Source organism: Esox lucius, chromosome 17, assembly GCF_011004845.1.
Source record: "Esox lucius isolate fEsoLuc1 chromosome 17, fEsoLuc1.pri, whole genome shotgun sequence".
Taxonomy (NCBI): domain Eukaryota; kingdom Metazoa; phylum Chordata; class Actinopteri; order Esociformes; family Esocidae; genus Esox; species Esox lucius.
The window spans coordinates 20,901,039-20,929,035 of NC_047585.1; the positions used below are offsets into that span (position 1 = coordinate 20,901,039).

The 27,997-nt window shown below is 44.2% G+C and overlaps 1 protein-coding gene across 11 annotated transcripts in view; it reads left to right on the plus strand.

Annotated features, from left to right (window-relative positions):
• Positions 1-27,997, plus strand: part of cadpsa (Ca2+-dependent activator protein for secretion a) — a 110,475-nt gene that overhangs the window by 38,323 nt on the left and 44,155 nt on the right. For 7 of the 11 annotated variants that reach the window (XM_020055684.2, XM_020055689.2, XM_034287076.1 and 4 more), the window contains exons 5-14: positions 150-230; positions 455-688; positions 1,077-1,198; positions 7,414-7,525; positions 7,685-7,824; positions 9,388-9,454; positions 17,312-17,420; positions 19,274-19,486; positions 23,946-24,082; positions 24,199-24,386. In XM_020055684.2, coding sequence (XP_019911243.1) covers positions 150-230; positions 455-688; positions 1,077-1,198; positions 7,414-7,525; positions 7,685-7,824; positions 9,388-9,454; positions 17,312-17,420; positions 19,274-19,486; positions 23,946-24,082; positions 24,199-24,386 — 1,403 coding nt within the window. Of the gene's footprint in view, positions 1-149; positions 231-454; positions 689-1,076; positions 1,199-7,413; positions 7,526-7,684; positions 7,825-9,387; positions 9,455-10,014; positions 10,021-17,311; positions 17,421-19,273; positions 19,487-20,413; positions 20,426-23,945; positions 24,083-24,198; positions 24,387-25,057; positions 25,226-27,997 lie in introns of all 11 variants that reach the window. The other 4 variants (XM_020055695.3, XM_034287075.1, XM_034287074.1 and 1 more) reach the window with 3 other exon arrangements.

The window sequence follows — 27,997 nt, forward strand, 5'->3', positions numbered from 1 at the left end:
GCTTGGTTTTCCTACTCCTGTGTGCAGTTAAACATTAAAAAGGAACAGTAATTATAATTTAGAATAATAATAATACTTGCTTTTTGTGCTCTGTGAAAATAAATACTGTATTTTGTCTTGACAAAGTCTCTTGTTGTGTTGGTTTCCAGCTTGATAACCCAGATGAGCAGGCCGCTCAGATCAGGAGAGAGCTGGACGGACGTCTGCAGATGGCTGATCAGATTGCCAGGGTAAGACGCCACCTAACACCTAGCAGGTAGAGTAGAAGACAGGAAGCCGTGCTACTACAGTATCAGTGACATTTCTTTACATGAGCAGCCTTGGCTAAATGGTGGGAGGCTAAAAGGGACATCCAGGGAGGAAGGATCAACACATTACTCCCTTATAGTTGGAGACTTCGCTGTGGACATGGTCTGTCGATGTCTGCATGTGCCTGTATGTCTGCGTCTAACAGGGGGGGAAGTTTCCCAAGTTTGTGTCCAAAGAGATGGAACAGATGTACATCGAGGAGCTGAGATCCTCCGTGAACCTGCTGATGGCCAACCTGGAGAGCATGCCCGTGTCTAAGGGAGGGGAGTTCAAACTGCAGAAGCTCAAAAGGGGACACAACACCTCCATCATAGACATGGGCCAGGAGGATGAGAACACGCTGTCCAAGTCCGATGTGGTGCTCTCCTTCACCCTGGAGGTAGGCTTGGCCAGGCTACCCTTCAGCTGAAACACAAGTCTGCTTACAGACAAGGCCTCCAGGGGTCGACTACTGAACTATCTTTTTAATCGGATAACACGGAAATTGAATTAAAGTCAGCATTGACTACATGGAAAAGATAATTAAAGTCAGCATTAACTCATTAAGATGATAAGATAATGGCAGTCACTTTTAAAATACTGAGATGTAGACTGAATTTAGATACCACGCCCGGGAAGGAGAGATGGATAGGCTTTGATGGTTAATGTCTTGCTGTCAAAGACGCATTTGTAGCAGCTGGCAGTTAATGCAGTCGTCATGTTTTCCAAGCCTTTATAACCAGTTAATACTGTTGTAATGTATTTGACCGGTGCTATTTTTCTGGCAGGTGGTGATCGTGGAGGTTCAGGGGTTAAAGTCACTGGCACCCAATCGGATTGTCTACTGCACTATGGAGGTGGAGGGGGGGCATAAGCTTCAGACTGACCAGGCCGAGGCCTCTAAACCAACGTGAGTGACTAGAACACCCTAGATCACAGGTGTCGAACCGGTTCCACAAAGGGCCGAGTGTCTGCAGGGTTTTGGTTTTTCCTATAAATTGGTTCCTAGTTCATACCTACACAACCAGGTGAGGGTAGAAACTAACCAATCAGTGACCTAATTAACCAATCAAGTACAAGGAGAGAGCAAAAACCTGCAGACACACGGCCCTCCGTGGAACCGGTTTGACACCTCTGCCCTAGATCACCCTATCGAGATCACCCTATATTTTTCTTCTTAATTCTCACTATTTAGTTGTCGGGTGCCATGTCATAAGGATTTCATTGAAATTCTTTGAGAATACTCTAGATTAGGAACACCCTAGGCCTACGCAACTAGTAACAACTTCAGTTGTAAATCTTTTGAGTAGTAAATACCTAGTCACTAGTAATAAGTTCAGTATGTTATAGCATTAATAATAAGTAGTAAATACCTAGTCACTAGTAATAAGTTCCATTTGTATTAGCATTCATAATAAGCTATAAATACCTAGTCACTAGTAATACATTCCGTTTGTTATGGCATTCATAATAAGTTATAAATACCTAGTCACTAGTAATAAGTTCAGTATGTTATAGCATTCATAATAAGTAGCAAATACCTAGTCACTAGTAATAACTTCAGTTTGTTATAGCATTCATAATAAGTAGTAAAAACCTATTAACAAGTACAGTATGTTATTTGAAACTTCATACCTGCGTGTACTGTCTAGTCAGTTTTTCTGTACTTGGATTTGTGGTAGTAAGTCATGCACAGGTCTGAGTGATGTTAAAAAGGACCTGGTAATATGAGTGATTCTGCTCCCTGCTACGCTACTTCCTGCTTACATGCACATTGCCACATCATGTGGACTTCCTCTGACGTGAAACCCCCAAGCCCTTTGGTACTGTGGCGGTCAATTTAAGCCTTGCTGTCTGCTTGTCTGACCTCGGTAGATTAGATTCAACATTGAAATTAGATGTTCCCCTGGTCTTCTACAGTAAACACCATGCTTAGTAGAGGCAAGACAAGGCAACCTTTATCTGAGCCCAAAATTATTATTTAATTACATCTAGTTATGTACTGGCCCGTATGCATTTGAAATAAAGGTTGTTTTCCGGAAAGCTCTAGACATCGCTTTCATTCTCTGTCCTGTTTCTGTTACTTTTAGAATGTTTGAAGATTATTTTAGGACTTTTTGTGATATGTGTGAGAAAGTAGGATAGTGTGCTGAAATGTGGGCCAGAATGGAACCTAGTGTATACTGCTGCGTGCTGGGAGGGGTTTTGTACAGTAACACAGTGAAAGGTTTTTGTACAGTAACACACTAGGAGGAGTATTGTTCAGTAACACACTGGGAGGAGTTTTGTACAGTAACACAGTGGGAGGGGTTTTGTACAATAACACAGTGGGAGGGGTTTTGTACAATAACACAGTGGGAGGGGTTTTGTACAGTAACACACTGGGAGGAGTATTGTTCAGTAACACACTGGGAGGAGTTTTGTACAGTAACACAGTGGAAGGGGTTTTGTACAGTAACACAGTGGAAGGGATTTTGTACAGTAACACAGTGGGAGGGGTTTTGTACAGTAACACAGTGGGTGGGGTTCTGTACAGTAACACAGTTGAAGGGGTTTTGTACAGTAACACAGTGGAAGGGATTTTGTACAGTAACACAGTGGGAGGGGTTTTGTACAGTAACACAGTGGAAGGGATTTTGTACAGTAACACAGTGGAAGGGATTTTGTACAGTAATACAGTGGGTGGGGTTTTGTACAGTAACACAGTGGAAGGGATTTTGTACAGTAACACAGTGGAAGGGATTTTGTACAGTAATACAGTGGGTGGGGTTTTGTACAGTAACACAGTGGGTGGGGTTTTGTACAGTAACACAGTGGAAGGGGTTTTGTACAGTAACACAGTGGAAGGGATTTTGTACAGTAACACAATGGAAGGGGTTTTGTACAGTAACACAGTGGGTGGGGTTTTGTACAGTAACACAGTGGGTGGGGTTTTGTACAATTACACAGTGTGTGGGGTTTTGTACAGTAACACAGTGGAAGGGGTTTTGTACAGTAACACAGTGGAAGGGATTTTGTACAGTAACACAGTGGAAGGGGTTTTGTACAGTAACACAGTGGGTGGGGTTTTGTACAATAACACAGTGGGTGGGGTTTTGTACAGTAACACAGTGGGAGGGGTTTTGTACAATAACACAGTGGGAGGAGTTTTGTACAGTAACACAGTGGGATGTTTTTTTTTGTTACAGAGTGGAGGGGGCGGGGTGTATTGTAACACAGTGAATGTTATTTTTATGTATAACACAATGGGATTTTTTTTTCAGTAACAAAGTAGGAGGGGTTTTGTACAGTAACATCGTGGCTTGTTTCTGAGAATTGTATGTTAGTGGGTCAGGTTTGATTTGTAGACTGTAAGGTGATGTATGAAAGGATGGAATCACACCTGTTATCACAAAATTAGATTTTAGTTTTTTTTGTGGAATCAGCCTCTCACAGTAGCTCATATGTGGCAACATGCATTGCCAAAGAAAAATGTAAAGCTTGGAGTTAAACAGCACTGACCCTTGATTTAGAACCAGTGATTTGGTCAGATTACATGAATATTGAGCTCTTTGGTCAGATTACAGGAATATTGAGCGCTTGGGTCATGCACACAAGCAGTCGGTTTTGAACTGAAATGAGAATGCATCAGCAGACAAAAAAACCTTCTTTATCAACTGTAAAATAAGGTGGTGGATCTTTGATGTCGTGAGTCTATTTGGCTTAATCTTGTTAAGATGAAAGGTAATCGGAACTTTACCCAGTGATCGATTTACCCAATGAAATGAACCTTTAGGGCAAAGAAGGGCTAAACAAAAGCACTTCAAAACATCCAACCCTGTATGAAAGCATAGTGATACCAAAACCGCTGAGGTGCTTTATATCTTGTCTTTATATATACCACTTACCAATGCCAATATTCAGTATAAACTCAGTGGTATATGGTCTGATGTACCATAGCTTTTAACCAATCAGCATCCATTTTTGAACCCTCTGGTTTTATGACAACCACAAGAAGTGATCCATTTACACTGTATTTGTTGTCAATCTAATCCAAAGTGAAACACGTGCTTAGACTGCCATCTGCAGGTGCAATGTGAGAATAATTATGGACTGGTCTCCTACTTCACTGAAAACACATTTACAAAGATAAATTCAGTTGTATGTAAATGAATGCCCATTAATAGGATATAATTGGAAGCACATGGAGTATTTTATTCTGTTGTATACATCCACACAAAGCTCTGTAATACAGTATAATAAATTATTTGACAATATGTGTTTTCAAAGTTAACATGAGTGGACTCTGCTCTGACACAAATAAAACCATAATCCCAGAAAAATCTTACCCTAACCCCAGAGAAATGTAACCCTAACCCCAGAGAAATAGAACTCTAACCCCAGAATAACATTACCCTAGCCGCATAGAAACAGAACTCTACCACAGAGAAATAAAACCTCTAACACCAGAGAAATAAAACTCTAACCCCAGAGAAATAGAACCCTAACCCCAGAGAAATGTAACCCTACACCAGAGAAATAGAACCCTAACACCAGAGACATAGAACCCTAACCCCAGAGAAATAGAACCCTAACCCCAGAGAAAAATATGAAAGACTTGATGATAGCTAGTAGGTAAGTATGAAGTAGAAAGTGGCAAGGCAAAAATGTTTTCCCCAGGAGCAGGATTGGGAAACACTGCCCTGACCCCAGAGAAACAACTAATCCATATGGATCTATATCTACTGTATCTTTCTGTCCTATCAACTATATCTATTCATCTATCCATACTGTATTTATATAGTGTAGCCCATAATTGTTTGAACAGTGACCCCAGTTTTTTTTTGTTTTAGCTCTGTACTTTTGTTTTAGCTCAGCAAATTGTTTTATTGAAGCTTTTTGTGATCCATTCATATGATTGAGAAATTCTGTGCTCCTGTTGGCTCTCGAAATTATTGCAGGATCTTAACATTGGACAATGGACCCGCATTTAGATTGATGGGAGGAAACATCTCTTAGAAAAATAACTGAAGGTGTGATATTGAACGACTCAACTTGTTAGTGTCCTCTTTGAACCACAACACGAGAGCATAGCACACTACCAGTTTCAAGTCAATTTGCTCATTGTCATGTAGATGACATGCAGTACATTTTTTAATGGCATAATTTCCAAAAGTTGGTTTGGCATTTTGTTTTATTTATTGTGATAGAGTCAAGTTTTGCCAGTATGGATTTCCACCACTATGTACAGCCCTCGTTTCTAAAAAAGTTGTGAGGCTGCGTAAATTGCAAATAATAACAGAGTGCAATGATGTACAAATCATTTATCCCTGTATTTAATTGAAAATAGTACAAAGACAACATATCAAATGTTGAAACTGAGAAATATTATTTTTGGAAAAATACTTGCCTGTTTTTAATTTGATGCTAGCAACACGTTTCAAAAACGTTGGGACAGGATATGTTTACCATTGTGTTGCATCACCTCTTCTTTCAACAGTACTGTGTAAACGTTTGGGAACTGAGGGGACTAATTGCTGTAGTTTTGAAAGTGAAATTTTTTCCCATTCTTATAGGATATATATAGGATATCAGCTGCTCAACAGTTCAGGGTCTCCTTTGTCATATTTTTTATAATGTGCCAAATGTTTTCAATGGGTGACATGTCTGGACTGCAGCCAGGCCAATTTAGCACTATTTTACTATGGAGCCATGCTGTTGTAATACGTGCAGAGTGTGGTTTGGCATTGTCTTGCTGAAATAAGCAAGGCTTCCCCGAAAAAGATGTCTTCTGGATGGCAGCATATGTTGCTCCCAAACCTGTATATATTGTTCAGCATTAATGGTACCTTCACAGATGTGCAAGTCACCCATGCCATGTGCACTGATGCCCCCCCATACCATCATGGATGCTGGCTTTTGAACTGTGTGCTGATAACAAGCCGGATGATTCCAACAAATTATTTCACATTTTGATTTGTCAGACCACAGGACAGTTAAATGAAATCAGACCCAGAGAAGGCAGCGTTTGTTCTGGATGTTGTTTATATATGGATTCTCAGCATGGTTGAGTTTTAACTTGCATTTGTGAATGCAGCGACGTACTGTGTTCACAGACAATGGTTTTCAGATTTGTTCCTGAGCCCTTGCAGTGATGTCCACTCCAGAATCCTTTTTTTTTTTATGTTGTGCTGCCTGAGGCCCCAAAGATCACGGCCATCAAATATTGGTTTTCGGCCTTGTCCCTTGAGTACAGAGATTACTCCGTATTCTCTGAATATTTTAATGATATCATGTACCGTAGAGGATGAGATTCACAAACTCTTTGCAATTTTACGTTTGAGAAAGGATATTCTTAAGTTGTTGAACCCCTCCTCACTTCTGACCAACCCATCCTGTCTTAATACCCAATCATATACTGACCTTTTGCCAACTGACATGATTAGTAGTGTGATGTTCCACTTGGTTCAGTTTTTTTGCGTTACACAACTTATCCAGTCTTTTATTGCCTTTGTCCCAACTTTTTTGAAACGTGTTGCTGGCATCCAATTCATAGTGGGTATATAGTTTCAACATTTGATATATTGTCTTTGTGCTATTTTCTATTGAATATAAGGTTTAAATGATTTGCACATCATTGCATTCTTTTTTCATTTACATTTTACACACCATCCCAACTATTTTGGAAACTGGGTTGTATTTTGACCAAAGCGTACTTTCAGCCATGAGTACGCTCTTGTGTAGCAGTTAAACAGAGAATGCTCCCACTGTGGATATAATAAAAGACATAAACTGTGTTTATAGTACTTAAGTGTTAACTGCGGGATATTCTTCAGCGATGTGAGACCACATAGAAAGGTGATACAGCACATCAGTCAGAAGTGACACAGGTGAACATCTCAAAGCCTGGAGCTGGATCACAGATTGTTGATGTGTGTCCCAAAGGCTTGCTGGGTGATGTAGGAGCAAAGTGGTTGTGCTGTGGAGTTGTCAAGTTATCCCCAGTGCTAACTCCATCCCGTAGTGTCTTCTAAATACACCTGGGTTGACACAAACACGCACACACCAAAAACATCAGTGTGTTCTGTGACAGGAGTTGGTGTGTGATTGTCAAATGGTTTGCCTCTGTGATCTGGTGTGTTTCAGCTGGGGGACCCAGGGGGACTTCACCACCACACAGCCCCTGCCTGCTGTCAAGGTGAAGCTATTCACTGAGAGCACAGGAGTCCTGGCCCTGGAGGACAAAGAGCTGGGCAGGGTAAGACACCATCCACCTGGAGCCTGAGGGAGGCATGGTTAGCTACAAACTGTTGGCACACCAGTATAGAGCGCATTATCACAAACACTTGTGTTGAAACACCATTCATGACTGGGTGCTTGCTTGATGTATAGCGTGTGTGCACCTTTTGGCTCCAAGGTGGTGCTCCATCCGACCCCCAACAGTCCCAAACAGTCGGAACTGCACAAGATGACCGTGTCCAAAGGCTGCCCTGACAGTGACCTGAAGATCAAACTGGCCATTCGCATGGACAAGCCGCAAAACATGAAGCACTGTGGGTGAGTTACGCCATGCAGAATCTCAGAATTAAAACTCAGTTCTAAGGCGAGGGTTTGCTGCCATCTACTGGTGGTCTACCTGCAGTGCATACCACACACTAAGACCAGAACTGTTACTAAAGCAGACAACCTCTTATCGCACCACTCACTGAACCAGGAAGTATGCCAGAACATACACGCAGCAGGAGAATGCGACAGCTAACGGCTACAGTTTGTCTTCCCATCACCTATCCTGCCACGAGCAGTCACTTGAGCATGACTCCACAAGGCAATGGACCTCCTTTGGCACTGGCTGGACCTCCTTGTGGTACTCCCAGTCTGTCCGTATGCCGCAAGCAGGATGCTCCATTTGGGTGACCCAGACCTCCATAATGTTCGTTCAAGAATGAGTTCTCCTCTTCCATACTTTTTCAGGAACAGATATCATTAAGTCAGCCTTCGTTTGGAGTGAAATATAGGATCCATTTTCTGGGTTGTGGACAGGACAGCCTGACACTAATACAAACATGAAGGACTCGCCCATATTAAAGCGAGTCGCGTGTCATTCATAGCTATCCAGAGGTAAACGGCATTGGCAGCCTCTTCAATCCAGATCAAATATCAAATCGTGATTGTGATTAGGCCAATGGCTAATGACAGCGGCGCTCGCGTATACGCTTCTCCCCAACACCCCCCACCCCCGTCTCCGTGTGTGTCCCGCTCTGTGGGGAAGCCCAAGTGCTTCCCAGCGTCCGGGCTTGGAGGAGCTCCGCCTGTCTCCCTCACTCGTTCTCCTCCGTATGCTTCCCTGCAGAGCCTGTGGGACCTGGCGCTCTGCAGGGAGACCCACCGGCAGCCCTCCCCGGTGCCTCGCGTCCGCTTGGCAGGCTGCCGACAGGCCCTCTCCCTCGCTGCTCTCCCAGCGCAAGTTTATTCAGTGCGACAGGCCCCGGCGCCCCTAACGTAACCGCGGGTGCCGCAGGCAGAGGGGAGGCAAGACAGGGCACCTTCAGCCCGACCAGGGGGGGACGAGCTGGCGGACCCGGGCAGGGCTGGTGGGGGGTCCTCACCCTCAGATGTTCTTTTCCAAAAACCTTACGTCGTCTCTATCGTCCTAAGTCTTTTACAGCAGGACGTACGACAACACAACCGGAGCGCGTTCATCACGGCCTTGTAAGGACATCCTCTGGTCCACACCAAACTCTAGCTGGTTGTTAAGCAGTCCCAAACTCAACCATGTTCTGCTCTAAATGAAGTACATGTTACTTAATTAAATGTTAAAATGTAATCTTACTGTAACGCAAGATGGGCAGCTCTAGCTCTCAAACGGAACCACGTTAAACGCAAACAGTAACAACTCTTCTCCATAAGAGGTCAGCAGAGACCTTGGTCTCTAACTGGCGGGAGAGCTGTTGTCCTGCGGTTGCTATTCACTTCGTGTTGTTTACAGTTTGTTACTCATTGTGACATGAAAGGAAAATGTGTATGCTTCTTAAACATTAAGTAGTGATGCCAGGCAATGTTAAATAACGTAAAGTAGCCTTTGCAGAAACTGTTACTAAATCATTGCTTTTGCTTACTTAGGTACCTATGGGCCATTGGTAAAAATGTCTGGAAGAGATGGAAGAAGAGATTCTTTGTCTTGGTGCAGGTAAGAATAAAATACCACTAAATATCCATGGTCCACACCAAACCCATGAGTAATACTTTTTACTAAAATCCTTATTTTATTTGTCAAGTTATTGTATGATGTCTCCTAGTTGACTGGGTGATAAAGGTCTAAGCCAGTTCTTGTCAGGGGCTGTGTAGCGGTAGCAGCCATTTTCTGTTGGTCCTGATTTGGAGCAGAAAGCTTTCTCCTCCGTGTTTGAGAGGAGATGTCTTAAAGCGAGGAGTTGACAGGCCATTGACAAACCAGAGTGTACGCTGGCTGGCCTAGCACTTGCAGCTAAAAGACCGACGGAATGCTCCTCTGACTCGCTCCCAGCTATACATACAGCAAGTGACAAATACCGGTCAATAGACTGTGTGTCTGTATGTGTGTGGGTGTGTGTGCTTGTATGTATGCAGTTTTTTCCCTGTGTGTTCACTGTTTTATGTCTTGCATTTCTTTAAGAGACAGACAGCATGCATGTGCTTTATTCTTGTGTTTCATTTGATTTGTCTTATTTCTTTTCTTTTTCTTGCCTCTTCTGTTTTGGTTATGTTAAGTCACGTGTAAGTATTGAAGACATTCAATACTCTATTGCTGTATGGGGTTACTTACATGTTTTTGTACTTTTTCTGGCATCATTTTAGTATCATCCCTGTGTTTCTTTCAGCCTGAAAACACTTTATTAGGTGTGGATCCATAATGTCATGTTTCCTTCTTCTACATGCCATAAATGGAATTAGACTAGGAATAGAAATGATCCATCAATTAGGAAACTCAATTCTTGTTTTTTCTTAGTTTGTTGTGTTTGCTGTGTTAATTAATATGGATGTGATTCACCATCGGCACTGTGATGTTCAACCTCCCTCATCAGAAATTACTTAACAAAAAACAAGTTACCATCCGCTGCGTGCCAAATGTGGCACGCGCACACACACATGCACACACACACACACACACACAAACTCTCGCAGTTTCTTTCTGAATGCTGTTTGATTGACATTTGCCATGATACTCATAAATAGCACAGCTTACACTGGGGGGTATTTGTTTCAGTCGCGAGAGATTAGTTTCCTGTTGAATAATTCATGAGTTGTTAATTACTGGGAGTGAGTGGATCAGTTACAGTGCCGTGTGACGGACACTGGCATCACCCACGAAGCATGGCGGCAACACGCCGAGAACCCGTCGGCACCGTGGAAACGGCGTTCCACAGGTGTACGGCTGACGTCGTGTAAACACGCTGCATCTGCCAGGCATAACATGGGGACCGGGTGGAAAGTCCCACGAGGGGGCTGTCGTCAGGGCTCATTCCGTACAACCCGGCCGTTTTCTATCCGTGACAGTGGAAAACCTGTTATGGAAGGCAGAAATGCCAGTCTTAACCTGTGAAACTGTGTTGTGACTAAATTACCAGTGGAACGAACATACTGAGGCTTCCTACCCATTCCCCTTCTGTACTTGCCCTGTTCAGATGGGGTTAATCCCGTCTGTAGTGGTAGCTGGCTAGTTTAAAGCCCTGACATTTCCCCTGCTCAACGGAACAGATTGGAGCCCTAAACCAAATGTTTATGATGCAAAGTGAAGTGTAATTATTCAGCGGTCTGGAGGTTGCCCTCGGAGACCGCCAGCAGCAGCCTCTCTCTCGCTCACTCTTGCTCCTCTCTCCGCTGTCTCCCTCTGTCGCTCGCTCTTTTTTATTTTTCTCTCTGTTCGCTCACTCACCCAATCTCTTTTTCTCTCTTGCTCTCTTCTTCTCTCTCTCTCTCTGCTGAGATGCCCTGGTTCAGATCTAAAGTCTTAAGAAGTTCTATATGGATCAGAGGGAGTTTGGTGGATGGGGGTGGTATGATGTCACAGAATGTCCTTAGTGACGTATTGGAAAACATCTCTGGCCCCCCAGCCTGACACTAATACCATCACATAATCCAGTTTATCAAATTTCAACAACAACTGTGTTATTTCCAAGAGTAAAGCATGTAGGGTAATCAGTGAACAGAGTCATTTAGAATCATTTAACCATCAGTTTGACAGGAGGTCAGCCAGCCTCAAGGCCCTTTTCATCCTGTCCTGTCTGTCTCATATCTATGTCTCTGTCTGTACTTCTCTGCCTCTTTGTCTGTCTTTCTGTCTCTGTTTTTCTCCATCTCTCAATCTCACTCTCTGTTTCTTCTCTCTGTCTTTGTCCCTGTCTTTTTCTCAGCCTCTCTGTCTCTCTCTCTTCTCTCTGTCTGTGTCTGTCTTCATTTCTTTGTGCCTATCTGTCTGTGCCTCGCCTGGCCCTGATAGGCCCAAACTTTAGCAGTCAGATCCTGACTGGAGTACCAGGAGAAATGTGAGGGGGTAGTGGGGAGAGGGGGAGTTGTGCCTCGGTGACGTCCCAGAGGCAAGGGGGCGGTATAGAGCCGGTTGGAGACCCGGCGGCCCTGCACAAAACACCCGGGGCCTCATCAGAGCCCTGACAGTCAATCTCTGTTGTCACACAGAGGCAGGCTGCAGCCAGTGAAAGCTGCCACTTGCAGCAGCAGAGGTGACAATGGCGCGGTATTGGCCGAGCTCCTCGGGTTGCTGTGGCATGACTGGCACCTAGCAGTCCGGCTCCCATCTCTTGTGACAGGGTGTCACTCCCGCACTCGTCTGGCCTCGCTGAGTGACAGAGTCAGGACCACAACCCCTCCCTGGCAACGGCCTCGGCAACAGCACCTTGACCGCCTGTCCCTCGAACCCCCCCCATCAATTAAATGTCATTGAAATGGGCTCTCTGCTTCTGTTCCTGTCAGTAGCGGATTAAACCTGCTGTAATTCAGGAGAGACACACATCATAGTTTCTATCATCCACATGAGCTACTTTTAAAAGCACGTGCACAACCATGAGCTGTTGTTCCCAGACACCGACACTTGTCATAAATCGCGCTGAAAACAGCCTCCACCCTCCGGTTCGGCCACTTCATTCATCTAATTATAATGTCATTATCCTTGTATAGCCACACTCTCACACACTCACACATATTACTGACAAGAGGTTCAAGAGCGGGCAACACAGCTGTCTCTTACTGCCGTCCATACTCCCTCTGATACACGTTCTCTAACACACACAAACAAACACATTGTTTACCCACGATTAGATTCTCCAATATATACTCCCAATCTTTGTCTGGTCATTGGTTCAATGGTAATACAAATGATAATAATGGATTGGACTTAAACAGTGGGTGGTAACTAGGCAACCGATATGTTTTTTTAGGGCTGATTAGTGATCAAGGAGACCAATAACCGATATTTGGGACCGATGTACACCGTTCATCCATAACATAATGACCACTGACAGATTAAGTGAATAACACTGATACACCGATCAGCCATAACATTATGACCACTGACAGATGAAGTGAATAACACTGATACACCGATCAGCCATAACATTATGACCACTGAGAGGTGAAGTAAATAACACTGATACACCGATCAGCCATAACATTATGACCACTGAGAGGAGAAGTAAATAACACTGATACAACGATCAGCCATAACATTATGACCACTGAGAGGTGAAGTAAGTAACACTGATACAACGATCAGCCATAACATTATGACCACTGAGAGGTGAAGTAAATAACACTGATACACCGATCAGCCATAACATTATGACCACTGACAGGTGAAGTGAATAACACTGATACAATGATCAGCCATAACATTATGACCACTGACAGGTGAAGGGAATAACACTCATAATCTCGTTATCATGGCACCTGTCAGTGGGTGGGATATATTAGGCAGCAAGTGAACATTCTGTCCTCAAAGTTGATGTGTTAGAAGCAGGAAAAATGTGTAAGGATCTGAATGACTTTGACAAAGGCTCTTCCCAGTCTGCAGTGGTCAGTACCTATCAAAAGTGGTCTCAGAAGATGGCCTGGTCTGATGAATCATGTTTTCTTTTACATCACGTGGATGGCCGGGTGCGTGTGTGTCGCTTACTTGGAGAAAACATGGCACCAGGATGCACTATGGGAAGAAGGCAAGCCGGCGGATGCAGTGTGATGCTTTGGGCAATGTTCTGCTGGGAAACCTTGGGTCCTGCCATTCATGTGGATGTTACTTTGACATGTACCACATACCTAAGTATTGTTGCAGACCATGTGCACCCTTTCATGGCATTGGTATTCCCTGATGGCATTGGCCTCTTTCAGCAGGATAATGCACACTACTTTAAAAATGGTTCAGGAATGGTTTGATGAACACAAGTTCAAGGTGTTGACTTGGCCTCCAAATTCCCCAGATCTCAGTCCAATCAAGCATCTCTGGGATGTGCTGGACAAACAAGTCTAACTTACAGGACCACAACTTACAGGACTTAAAGGATCTGCTGCTTACGTCTTGGACCCAGATCCCACAGCACACCTTCAGAGGTCTAGTGGAGTCCATGCCTCGAAGGGTCAGGACTGTTTTGGCGAAAAAGGGGGACATACACAATATTAGGCAGGTGGTCATAATGTTATGGCTGATCGGTGTATATTTCCGGTGAAAATTACTGTCAAAATTTTAAGTACTAGTTACAGTTGAAACATTATATTTTGAAGAATAAAGTGCAGGGAAGTCCTACCAGCGTTTTACGTGTGATGTCCACCAGACACGTCAAACTTGTTGCGTTGTGCCGGAGGTCATTCATTGTCAATGAAGCAATCCTAAAAGTTACGTTTTCAATGCTATGTTGCATTGCGGTGCATTTGTATATGGCAATGAGTGGCACATAGCATGACCAAAGCCAACTGATAAAAAAATGTCAGGTTTATCAAATGTTGTTGATGTATTTGACAATGTATTATTTATTATTTATTGTATTATTATTATAAATGTATTATACATTTGACAGTGTATTATTTACTTTCCAAGGTCTGACGCTTTAGTGACGCTTTCCAAGGTCTGTTTTTCTGCTAGTAGGCTAAACCAAAGCATTTATTCAGACATTTTCAGGGGAGTAACGTTAGTCCATAAAAATTTTTACTGGGTATTGTCATCACAGATAAAGATCATAACAAGGGTAATGTCTGTTGCAAGGTCAGTTTAGATTATTGTGATATTGTGATTGGCTTTTTACTTGTGATGTATAACCAATTAGATAATTCTGCGGGCGGGACATTGAGCAATACAAGCAGAAAACTTTCTGAAAGATGTGGCTGCCAGAGAAGTGCCATGAGAAGTGTTTTGTCAGCAGTTATATCAGACAAATGAACGATTCCGATTATTGTAAAAAGTATGAATATCGGATCCAATTATCGGCCAGGCTGATAATCGGTCGACCCCTACAACTCAGCACATATGAGGTAGAGAGGTGAGGAGGGATATATAACAACTCAGCACTTATGAGGTAGAGAGGTGAGGAGGGATATATAACAACTCAGCACATAAGAGGTAGAGAGGTGAGGAGGGATATATAACAACTCAGCACATATGAGGTAGAGAGGTGAGGAGGGATATATAACAACTCAGCACATATGAGGTAGAGAGGTGAGGAGGGATATATAACAACTCAGAACATATGAGGTAGAGAGGTGAGGAGGGATATATAACAACTCAGCACATATGAGGTAGAGAGGTGAGGAGGGATATATAACAACTCAGCACATATGAGGTAGAGAGGTGAGGAGGGATATATAATAACTTAGCACATATGAGGTAGAGAGGTGAGGAGAGATATATAACAACTCAGCACATATGAGGTAGGCAGGTGAGGAGGGATATTTAACAACTCAGCACATATGAGGTAGAGAGGTGAGGAGGGATATATAACAACTCAGCACATATGAGGTAGACAGGTGAGGAGGGATATTTAACAACTCAGCACATATGAGGTAGAGAGGTGAGGAGGGATATATAACAACTCAACACATAAGAGGTAGAGAGGTGAGGAGGGATATATAACAACTCAGCACATATGAGGTAGGCAGGTGAGGAGGTATATATAACAACTCAACACATATGAGGTAGAGAGGTGAGGAGGGATATTTAACAACTCAGAACATATGAGGTAGAGAGGTGAGGAGGGATATATAACCATTGGGGATGAGGGGGTTAATCGGGTGGTCATGATGGTGATAGGGCTGGGTTGGGAATACAGCCTTTTGTTATGACACCTTTAGTGACCAAAAAGAGTCAGGACACCTGGTTAATCTGAAATAACACTTGAAGAAAGACCTAATAAAATGCACTGCCTTTAGAAACATAATGTAAACAACAGCTGGAATAATACCACAAGGTGTCTGTCTCCTCTGTGGTGTAGGTGAGACAGGACACTTTTGATAATGTCTGTCTCCTCTGTGGTGTAGGTGAGACAGGACATCTTTGGTAATGTCTGTCTCCTCTGTGGTGTAGGTGAGACAGGACACCTTTGATAATGTCTGTCTCCTCTGTGGTGTAGGTGAGACAGGACACCTTTGATAATGTCTGTCTCCTCTGTGGTGTAGGTGAGGCAGGACACTTTTGATAATGTCTGTCTCCTCTGTGGTGCATTTTAGCCAGATAATGTCTGTCTCCTCTGTGGTGTTGGTGAGACAGGACACCTTTGATAATGTCTCTCTCTTTGGTGTAAGTGAGACAGGACACCTTTGATTATGTCTGTCTCCTCTGTGGTGTATTTTAACCATATAATGTATGTCTCCTCTGTGGTGTAGGTGAGACAGGACACTTTTGATAATGTCTGTCTCCTCTGTGGTGTAGGTGAGACAGGACACCTTTGATAATGTCTGTCTCCTCTGTGGTGTAGGTGAGACAGGACACATTTGATAATGTCTGTCTCTTCTGTGGTGTAGGTGAGACAGGACACCTTTGATAATGTCTGTCAACTCTGTTGGGCATTTTAGCCATATAATGTATGTCTCCTCTGTAGTGTAGGTGAGACAGGACACTTTTGATAATGTCTGTCTCCTCTGTGGTGCATTTTAGCCAGATAATGTCTGTCTCCTCTGTGGTGTAGGTGAGACAGGACATCTTTGGTAATGTCTGTCTCTGTGGTGTAGGTGAGACAGGACACATTTGATAATGTCTGTCTCCTCTGTGGTGTATTTTAGCCATATAATATATGTCTCCTCTGTGGTGTAGGTGAGACAGGACACCTTTGGTAATGTCTGTCTCCTCTGTGGTGTAGGTGAGACAGGACACCGTTGATAATGTCTGTCTCCTCTGTGGTGTTGGTGAGACAGGACACCTTTGATAATGTCTCTCTCTGTGGTGTAAGTGAGACAGGACACCTTTGATTATGTCTGTCTCCTCTGTGCTGCATTTTAGCCAGATAATGTCTGTCTCCTCTGTAGTGTTGGTGAGACAGGACACCTTTGATAATGTCTCTCTCTGTGGTGTAAGTGAGACAGGACACCTTTGATTATGTCTGTCTCCTCTGTGGTGTATTTTAACCATATAATGTCTGTCTCCTCTGTAGTGTTGGTGAGACAGGACACCTTTGATAATGTCTCTCTCTGTGGTGTAAGTGAGACAGGACACCTTTGATTATGTCTGTCTCCTCTGTGGTGTATTTTAGCCATATAATGTATGTCTCCTCTGTGGTGTAGGTGAGACAGGACACCTTTGATTATGTCTGTCTCCTCTGTGGTGTATTTTAGCCATATAATGTATGTCTCCTCTGTGGTGTAGGTGAGACAGGACACATTTGATAATGTCTGTCTCCTCTGTGGTGTATTTTAGCCATATAATGTATGTCTCCTCTGTGGTGTAGGTGAGACAGGACACCTTTGATTATGTCTGTCTCCTCTGTGGTGTATTTTAGCCATATAATGTATGTCTCCTCTGTGGTGTAGGTGAGTCAGGACACCTTTGATAATGTCTGTCTCCTCTGTGATGTAGGTCAGCCAGTACACCTTTGCCATGTGCAGCTACAGAGAAAAGAAGGCAGAGCCTGTGGAACTTCTTCAACTGGATGGTTATACTGTGGACTACACCGACCCTCAGTCAGGTACAGTATTACACACATACACACACAGATATACACACACACACAGAGACAGATATATATACACACACAGAGACAGATATATGTACACACACAGAGACAGATATATATACACACACAGAGACAAATATATATACACACACAGAGACAGATATATATACACACACAGGGACAAATATATATACACACACAGACACATATACACTCACCTAAAGGATTATTAGGAACACCTGTTCAATTTCTCATTAATGCAATTATCTAATCAACCGATCACATGGCAGTTGCTTCAATGTATTTAGGGGTGTGGTCCTGGTCAAGACAATCTCCTGAACTCCAAACTGAATGTCAGAATGGGAAAGAAAGGCAATTTTTAGCGTGGCATGGTTGTTGGTGCCAGACGGGCCGGTCTGAGTATTTCACAATCTGCTCAGTTACTGGGATTTTCACATTTTCACGTACAACCATTTCTAGGGTTTACAAAGAATGGTGTGAAAAGGGAAAAACATCCAGTATGTGGCAGTCCTGTGGGTGAAAAGGCCTTGTTGATGCTAGAGGTCAGAGGAGAATGGGCCGACTGATTCAAGCTGATAGAAGAGCAACTTTGACTGAAATAACCAATCGTTACAACTGAGGTATGCAGCAAAGCATTTGTGAAGCCACAACACGCACAACCTTGATGCGGATGGGCTACAACAGCAGAAGACCCCACAGGGTACCACTCATCTCCACTACAAAAGGAAAAAGAGGCTACAATTTGCACGAGCTCACCAAAATTAGACAGTTGAAGCCTGGAAGAATGTTGCCTGGTCTGATGAGTCTCGATTTCTGTTGAGACATTCAGATGGTATAGTCAGAATTTGGCGTAAACAGAATGTGAACATGGATCCATCATGCCTTGTTACCACTGTGCAGGCTGGTGGTGGTGGTGTAATGGTGTGGGGGATGTTTTCTTGGGACACTTTAGGCCCCTTAGTGCCAATTGGGCATTGTTTAAATGCCACGGCCTACCTGAGCATTGTTTCTGACCATGTCCATCCCTTTATGACCACCATGTACCCATCCTCTGATGGCTACTTCCAGCAGGATAATGCACCATGTCACAAAGCTCGAATCATTTCAAATTTGTTTCTTGAACATGACAATGAGTTCACTGTACTGAAATGGCCCCCACAGTCACCAGATCTCAACCCAATAGAGCATCTTTGGGATGTGGTGGAACCGGAGCTTCGTGCCCTGGATGTGCATCCCACAAATCTCCATCAACTGCAAGATGCTATCCTATAAATGTGGGCCAACATTTCTAAAGAATGCTTTCAGCACAGTCAGGCAGGCAGACAGGCCGATAGAGTGACAGACAGGCCAACAGACCCACAGACAGGAAGGCAGACAGACAGGTTACCAGAGTGACAGACAGGAAGGCAGGCATACAGGTTACTAGAGTGACAGACAGGAAGGCAGACAGGCAGGCCAACATAGCCACAGACAGGAAGGCAGACAGACAGGTTAACAGAGTGACAGACAGGAAGGCAGACAGACAGGCCAACAGAACCACTGACAGGAAGGCAGACAGGTTAACAGAGTGACAGACAGGAAGGCAGACAGACAGGCCAACCGAGCCACAGACAGGAAGGCAGGCAGACAGGTTAACAGAGTGACAGACAGGTACAGTAATACTCCATGCACCCACCTGACCTCAGTCAGTTAACCCGCTCTGCCACCCTAACAACCTCCAGGGGAGGTTTGCCTGTGCAAACAGGAGTCTGATTCCTTTTCTAGCATGCTAGTCTGACTTCCATAAGTACCTAAATACAGGACAACTAGCCCTTCAATCAGTGCTGACAGTTGTTGTCCCTTAGGTCTGGATGGTGGGAGGACCTTCTTCAATGCAGTGAAGGAGGGTGACACTGTGATATTTGCCAGTGATGACGAACAGGACCGCATCCTGTGGGTACAGGCCATGTACCGAGCCACGGGCCAGTCCCATAAACCCATCCCCCCAACCCAGGTCCAGAAACTCAACAACAGAGCCGGCTCCGCACCCCAGCTAGATGCACCCATCTCCCAGTTTTGTAAGTATCAGCCCTGCTGTTCCAATGAAGCCTAGCCCAAACCATGTTGTTCTCACTGTCTCAGACTCAGATAGAACAACAACACCCAGCCCAGACATTGTAACTCTCACTGTCTGAGACTCAGAAAGAACAACAAAATCCAGCACACACTGTACTTCTCAGTGTCTCAAGCTCAGAAAGAACTACAACACCTAACTCACACATTGCAGCTCTTACTGTGTCAGATTCAGAAAAAAACTTCAACACCTAGCTAAACAGCCACCCCAATGTACACTGCAGTTATGTTTAATTAAATTCTACCCCTGTCCAGATCCAGATCATTGGACTGCTTTTTGAGGTGACCTGTTTCTCTTTATTTCTCTCCACATGATATAAGTGTGTATTTAAAATGTGGTCTAAAGGTGTGTGTTAATAGTATGATGACAAGTGTAACAATGTATTTAATGTAACCCCAAGCCAATACAGTCAGCTGTTTACATGAACATGGAGGAGAGAGACCTCATGTTTCCTCTCCCTCAGTCTGTCTCTACCATCATCACTAAATAGGTTGTTTTCATGTCTTTCTTATTGCATATTTGTATCAAGTGGTCTTTCCTCTGTCTATAAATGTCTCTGTATCTACAGAATAGGATGTATGTTACATCACACCCTTTGTAGGTTACTGTATCTCTTCTCCTGTGTCCTTGTATATCTGTTTTCTAACTCTCTCGCTAACAGTCTTTATTTCTCAAACTATCTTTTTTCTCACTGCATACTACATCTCTGTTTCTTCCATACTTGCTTTCATTCTTTCTTGCCCTCCCTCTCCCTCTCTGTCAAGCTGTGTGTGTCCCTGGTCTAGCCCGGCTGTGGCGGGTCAGGTCTCTGTGTCTGTTCTCTGTCTTTATGTCTCTCTGGTTTGTTCCTTCTTACCCTGCTCTCTTTTAGCTGGACTTAAGGGTAAGTGCTTCCCTGTAGCTGGCACAGCACAGATAATCCATACTGATTATCTGACTAAAGCAATGTGCTCTCCTCCCTCTCTTCCCCCTTTTCTTTTGTTCATTCTCTCCCTCTATTTAAATCTTTATCTTGTCTCGACGTCTTAGACCGCTCTAGAAAATGTTTGTTTTCGTTTGGTTTGGTTTGATTGTTTTTAGGTTTGAACTACTAACTTGGGTCCGTCCAAGACTAGGGATGCATGTGAATCTGATTTACTTTGGTTATACTCTCTGCATATTTGCCATCTCTCCCTCTTTCTGTCAGCAACATTATTGAACATGAAATCTCTTAGCTGAATACACTCTTATCTGAACTACAGGAAATTTCTAATATTTTATTTTAAAAAGGCACTTACATTTGTCCTAAATATCATAATTGTGATTGTGAAAAGTTTTAGGCAAAGACACAACTAAAACCCACAACATGAATTACAGTGATTTATCAATTGTAATGTTTAATTCAATTCCAGTAGAAAGAAATTAGGATTGATGTGAATTTTGTGAAATTGCTGTTTTTGACAACTCCTGAAGGCCCCTGTGTCTCCCAGCAGCTGCTAATTACCATGTTAAAAGTGTCATGTCATGAATTAAACAGTGTGGTTGCTGCACAGTTATTTCAGGAAGCAATCAGTGAAATGTTACCAAATAAGTACTTGCTAGTTCACACCTGCATCTGTGCGCTGTATAATACAACAGCACAAATGTTTTCTTGGGAGGAAAACAATGGCCAAAGAAATATTTTTGGAGTATACGATAATAACGATAATAAAATCATATTAAAGGAAGGCCCGATGGTCGTTTATATATTCATATTTATATTTATATTCTAGACCAATTTAATTAATCTACAGTTTATATGCATTAGAATATAGTTTGATTATGGCTTGTTCCAAATTGTCCAATCGTCAATTCATAGTTTTCATCAATTCAAAGTTGTTATTTCCATTGGAATATCCATGTTCTACTGATGAAGACTCCTCGCCTTTCCCCCTTCATTCTTCTTGCTGCTAGACGAGAGCTGGCAAAAATGTATGTAGAGCAATCTGAATGCTAACATAGAGCAGACGATGGCCCTCATATCATCCCTCCACTAAACCGTATGCTACTCTAGTCTTCTCCATCATGGGGACGGACCTGAGATTATCACCTGGACTAACATAATACTACCACTTCTTCAATGAACATGTTCCTTCATCATTCTGTGCCTGACAAGGACATTTACCCGGGTAATGTTCTCAGAATTATTTATGAAAACAATGGAGTCGTTTAACACACTAATACTAATTGGTATCAAATGCTCAATGAATCATTCAGTGTAGAACGTATCATCAACTTGCAAATGTACAAACGGATAAAAACCTGAACCTGTAAACAAAACCGAAATAAGCATAGTATATGATCTTCCACCGTCGCTGTTCAATGAACGAGAACCTCCGTGGCAGTTAATGCCTTTGGCTCCAGGTTAGCCCACAGCCACACCCAGCAATCAGTGTGTTCCCCTACCCTGCTGTCAGAGTGCTGGGCTGTTCATGTTGAGCGGAGGGGGTGGTGCTGGTGGTCAAACCTCCGACAGAAACAGAAGCCGGCCGCTAAATAGCCCCAAATGTTCTGCTCTCAACTCGGTGGGCTCAGGGATCTATAAATGAGTAGCATCCATCAATCATTGTCATGTCTGTCCTCCCCCTGCCTAGAGAGACGAGGTGACTAGTGTCATTGTCTGTTATTGTCCGGAGCCCTCGTGTCCACTCCACCGCCGGAGTGTCAAACAGACGTGACAGGCCACCAGTCCCAGAGGAGAGGGACACAAAGTCACCTTTTGGATTTGGGAGTTGGGGATCATAAGCATCATAGCAGCTATTGTCTTTGTTCCCTGGGTGATTGACAGCTTGCCCGGCGCCACATTGGGCTTCGCGCAACAGTGAAGTCCAGGTCATTGGGAGAAAATGGCGCCTTTAGTCAAGCTTTTGTGGGGTTTTGATATTGTAGGGTTACATCCTATGGTCTAAGTCATCTATATTTCTACCTGAAACTTTCAACTTTCGTGTGTTTTTGAGTTAAGAAAGAACAAAACTCACTTTTTTCTTGTCAGTGTGTCTGGATCCATTTTAGGTATTGCAACAAGTATTGTGTGTGTGTGCACAGCCAGTACTAATTTGTTTCAGCCGGTACTGCAGCCAGTACTCATTGTTTCAGCCGGTACTGCAGCCAGTACTAATTTGTTTCAGCCGGTACTACAGCCAGTACTCATTTGTTTCAGCCGGTACTGCAGCCAGTACTAATTTGTTTCAGCCGGTACTGCAGCCAGTACTCATTTGTTTCAGCCAGTACTGCAACCAGTACGCATTTGTTTCCAAGTATTTAAATAGTTGTTAATGCCCCATAAATGGTAATGTTCCTTCATGGACATGTAAACTGCGGGTCCAGGAGGGGCAGCTGCATGTAGGCTATTTATCCAGACCTCTGCTTAGAATAGCTGTGACCTGCAGATCTAGGGCCTCCAGAGGGCTCCTTAAGCCCTGGCTAAAATGGGCCATTAGAATAAAAATAGCCGGAGATTGCCTCAGCAAGGATTAGCAGGCAGCCTTCCCATTCCAGACAAACCTGATGTAATGCCTAAGACCACTCACTGGGAAGGAAAGTGAAAATGTGTTGACAAATTTATTTAGCCCCCTCTTTGGACAAAGGGGTGTGTGGGCAGAGGGACCTTCTGGCGGGCCCTGTCCCAGGCCCTGTTTTACCGGCGCAGGGGGGGCGTTTAATTAGGGACACCCCGGGGGGGATGTGCCCACAGGCTGAGCAGTGTGTGTGTGTGTGTGTGTGTGTGGGGGGGGGGGGTTACGTAGGGGGAGGTGGGGGAAGCCCACATTAGAAATAGCACTAAATCGTGTGAGGATGCAGTCAGAAAGGCTGCTTATAGAGACTTAAGACGATACACATCGATCTGCTCGGCTGGGCGGTGAGTACTCTCTCACGCAAATGAACTTCGAACCTTTACGTTTGGCAAGGGACCGGGGTTGTAACGGTGAAGCAGACGTACAGAACCAGACCTGCATGACCTCGTGAATGACCCTTCTGCATTGGTTATGCTGCAGTCTATGTCGGCTCACACTGGCCATCGCCGCTCCGGGGTTCGATAATGACCCCACAAAGAACCTCCCCCCTGACCAGAGTGGCGACCTCAGAGGATGAATACTAAACCACAGTCCTGTTCAGTCAAACCACTAACCAGCCGTTTAAGAACACATTCAACATTATTCCCATTGTTTCTTAAAACGGGGGGGAATTTAGCCCCAACCCAGAATCTCTGAGTGCTCCAAAACTTGACACCGTCATCCTGTAAACCTGCTTAGTGGTTTTGATAGAATGGGGCCCTCAGCGTGTGACCTCCCCCCCCGTTCAGCTGTTCACTTCCTCTGTTGTTTCTAACCCCTCTGTGGAACATCTCTCTCTCCACGGACGCTGGTTGTCTCTCTCGCATACAGACGCGGACCGGGCCCAGAAACACGGTATGGATGAGTTCATCTCCGCCAACCCCTGTAGCTTTGACCACGCCTCCCTGTTCGAGATGGTGCAGCGCCTCACCCTGGACCACCGGCTTAACGACTCCTACTCGTGCCTGGTGAGGAGGGGCGGACCCCCCCCCCCCCCCGCCCCCATTGTTCTCTCTTTCATTCACCATTGAAATCCGAGTCATTCTCTCGTTCAACGCCCCTGTTTTTTTTCTGTCTTTGTCAGGGTTGGTTCAGTCCAGGCCAGGTGTTTGTGATGGATGAGTACTGTGCTCGTAACGGTGTGCGGGGGTGTCACAGACACCTGTGTTACCTCAGCGACCTGCTGGAGCGGGCGGAGAACGGGGCTATGATTGACCCCACCCTGCTGCACTACAGCTTCGCCTTCTGTGCCTCACATGTCCACGGCAACAGGTACTGAGAACTGGCCTTTTGGCAACATGTGGCCATGGGTAAATTTCTTTAGCCCCCACCCCCCCCAATGTTTCTCCTGGTGTGCATATATATCATTTATATATATACGTGGGAACCAATTAGAAGTGTAGAAATGATTTATTATTACAGTTACAGTATGTCCCCCCACCCTGACTATTTGCTCGGCCAAACATTGACCCACTGTAGTTGAATACCGCTGTTCTACACTGCCTATCTTTCTTTCTCTTCCTCTCTCTCTCTCTCTCTCTCTCTACCCATCTCCCTTTCTCCAAATCCCTGTTCAGAACCCACAATACCACCATTGCTCTTCTTTGAACGAACCTCATTCAGAGAAGACAGTAACACATTGTGTAATGGACCCAGTCACCCAGTTCTGGATGTTGTCTTCTGTACCTTTGGGATTCATCACCATATCGACCCTTGCTTGTTGTTTCTTACTTTCCTAATACTCTTTTTTTTCAATCATGTTTTTCAGTCACTAAATGATTTCAAGTTGGTCTTGTTTTGTTATTTGCTTAACTTGTTCTTCTTTCAGTTGTATTACTGTATGGTTTCTCATCATGTGTTCTGATGTTGGTTTACTTTTTTACTTCTCTTTTCTCCTGCTTGCTCTCATAACATCATCCCTGCCCCTCCCTCATGTCCACTAGTCAGAGACTGTGTGAGTTTCTAAGCTGGCCCGTAAACGAGGCAGAGCTACAGAGCTACCTTAACCCCCCCGCCCCAGAGCCCCCCGCCCCCTCTAAGAGGGAACTCAAAATCATGGAGTTTAGGAAAAAAAAGGACTCCAAGTCCCAGGCTGCCTTTTTACCCAGAAGGTAAGAGACCCTGATCCAGAGTGTCTCCCTCCCTTCTAACCAGACGTACTGATGTGACTGTTTGATTTACATTATGAGAAGCGTATTGAGTATTTCAAGTGTTGAGTCATGTAATGTGTGCCGGCGTGTCTGTGTAGGAGTTCATATGGGAGAGGGATCAGTGGCATCCCTGGCTGGACCTCTGGTCTACACCAGCCAGTGTCAATACACTGTAAGGGGAAGGTCATGGACGGCTGTCTGTCACTCTGCCAGTCTGCCCCACTTGGACACTCCTCCTACCCCCTTTTCCTCCCCTCCCTCCCTGCCTCACATCCTCCCTCCCTCTCCTCCCCATCCTGTGACAGACAGTGATGGAGCTGAGGTGGGTTGTCTGTTTGAGTCCTGGTATGATCAGGCTGGACAGGAGGATGGGTGTTGGGGGTGGGGGTGGGGGGTGGGGAACAAGGAGAAATAGAGAGCTGGTCAGGAATAGAGAGGACGGAAGGATAGACCGGGTGTATTGTATAGTAGTGGGAGGGCTCCAGCCAACCGGTGTGCCTGGAGGTCAGGGATGACAGGATGACAGGTCGCCATGGGTGACGGGCGAGTGTCTCCTGCCACTGTCCGAGTCCAGGCTACAGCCACAGCCAGCCGCCTCCAGTCCCTGTGACCGTGACAGCCATCTCTGGCCAAGACCCCCCCCTCCTCATCCACCCACAACCTAATAGCCTGTTGGCCAGAGGCCATGAACTGACGATTATAGAGAGTACAGTAGCCTGGGAGCAGATTGAGAATAAATTGTCTCTTTAAAGGTTGGAGTTGATTTCTATCCACCTCCAGTTAATTTAAATGATGATTATGTGAAAATGTGGTGTTTGAAAGTAATAAATACTCGTTATTACGATGTAGTATGTCTTTTTAAGATTGATGTGCGTGTCAATTTGTGAATTGGCTGTGATTTGGCTCCTGTCATGTACTGTGGCTTCTTGAAATTGAGAAAGCAGAGGCTGTTTGAAGTGGTGTTATTAGTTTCGCTCTCTGTGACCAATGACGACTCATGTCCATTTAGTCATGAATACAGAGGACAGGGGGCGTGAGGTTATGAAAACATTATGAAAGCTGTGGAGCGGAAAATAAGGCTAGGCATAATTAGTGTGAAATTATCCAATTATTACTATATATTGACAGTCTGTCAGTGGCGGAGTACACACACACACACACACACACACACACAGAAATGACATTCCATGTTGTTAAAGGCTTGGGCTTTTTATTGTCTGTGACATGCCTCAGATGAACACACACCAAAACACACACACTGACAGTCATGGCTTCACACACACAGACACACACAGAAACAGAGGGAAAGGAGCGTGGGTGAGGGCCTGGCTCTTTATAGTTACTGACACGGCTGAGGACGGGGGAACGTGAGCAGAGTGCATGTGACAGAGGAAGCGCTGGTCGCCGTGACAGCGGCTTGAGGAGCAGGAGACGTGACATGCTCCTCGTCACCGGGCCCAGGATGTCATCTCAGTGAAGGACAGTGAGAAGGGGGGGGGGGGGGGTCCTCCTGTCAGACGAGATGGGGGTCACAGCTTGGTAATGGGGGAGTGTTGAGGGGCATGGGATACCCCCCCCCAACCATCTCCCCAAATATCAGCTGTCTGTCTCGTACCTGCAGAATAAAGACATTTAGGCTTTGTGCTGTGGACTCTACTGTGGAATCAAACAGTACTGTAGAGAATCAATACATGTGTGCCTGGAGGCGGATACACTCTGAACATTTCCCTTCGGGATGCAGTCAGTGGAGAAAATCAGCATTGTTTAAACGATTCTCAGTGAGAAACCGTGAGATGCTGGCAATTCTGTATGAATTAAAATGATTAGTCCCCTAGCCCTGTCGGTCTTTCACAGTCAGATCAAACCCAGCTGTAATGTGAACATTTGAAATGGGTAAATTAAGATTTTTGTCAACTGAGCAAAATATTTGTTTTGCTCAGGGGTTTCACTTTCATTTATACTTTTACATTTTGATTGTAGTTACCTTGGAATTGAACCTTTCATTCAATGCATTTCACTATGGGCCAGTTTCACAGATTAAAGCCTTGTCTGACACTAGAAAGGCCAAGGTCTATATAAACTCTGGCCCAATTGTCCAATCGTGTTTTTTCACTGTTGTTTCCCTTTTGTCAAAGTGTTTCTGTTTTACTCTGTTGTTGAAGTGTTTCTGTTCACTGTTGTAGAAGTGTTTCTGTTTCACTGTTGTAGAAGTGTTTCTGTTTCACTGTTGTAGAAGTGTTTCTGTTTCACTATTGTTGAAGTGTTTCTGTTTCACTGTTGTAGAAGTGTTTCTGTTTCACTATTGTAGAAGTGTATCTGTTTCATTGTTGTAGAAGTGTTTTTTCTAGAGCGTATAGATTTTTTGCCAAAAAGCGTGCTGTTTTAGTGCACTCGATTGATGCAAAAAATCATGCTAACATTTAATTGAGAAGATTTTTGGGAAGGCCATCCAGGTAACAGAAGATTGTTTTAGTACTTTCATTATCATCAATAATAAAATGTTTTGTTTTATACTGTGAGGCAAGTTTTGGCTTGTGTCAAAGTAGCCAGGGCAAAATTACACAACACAAATATCAATGCATTCTGTTCTGAAGATCCTTTATTCAACTTTCTTCCCTTTTCTAGCCTAAAGATCTATAACAGTTGTTGCATCTTCTTGCACCATTTACATCTAATAATTTAGAAAACATCCAGAGCAACTTAAAGTTAATGTATACATTTTAAGAAACTAAG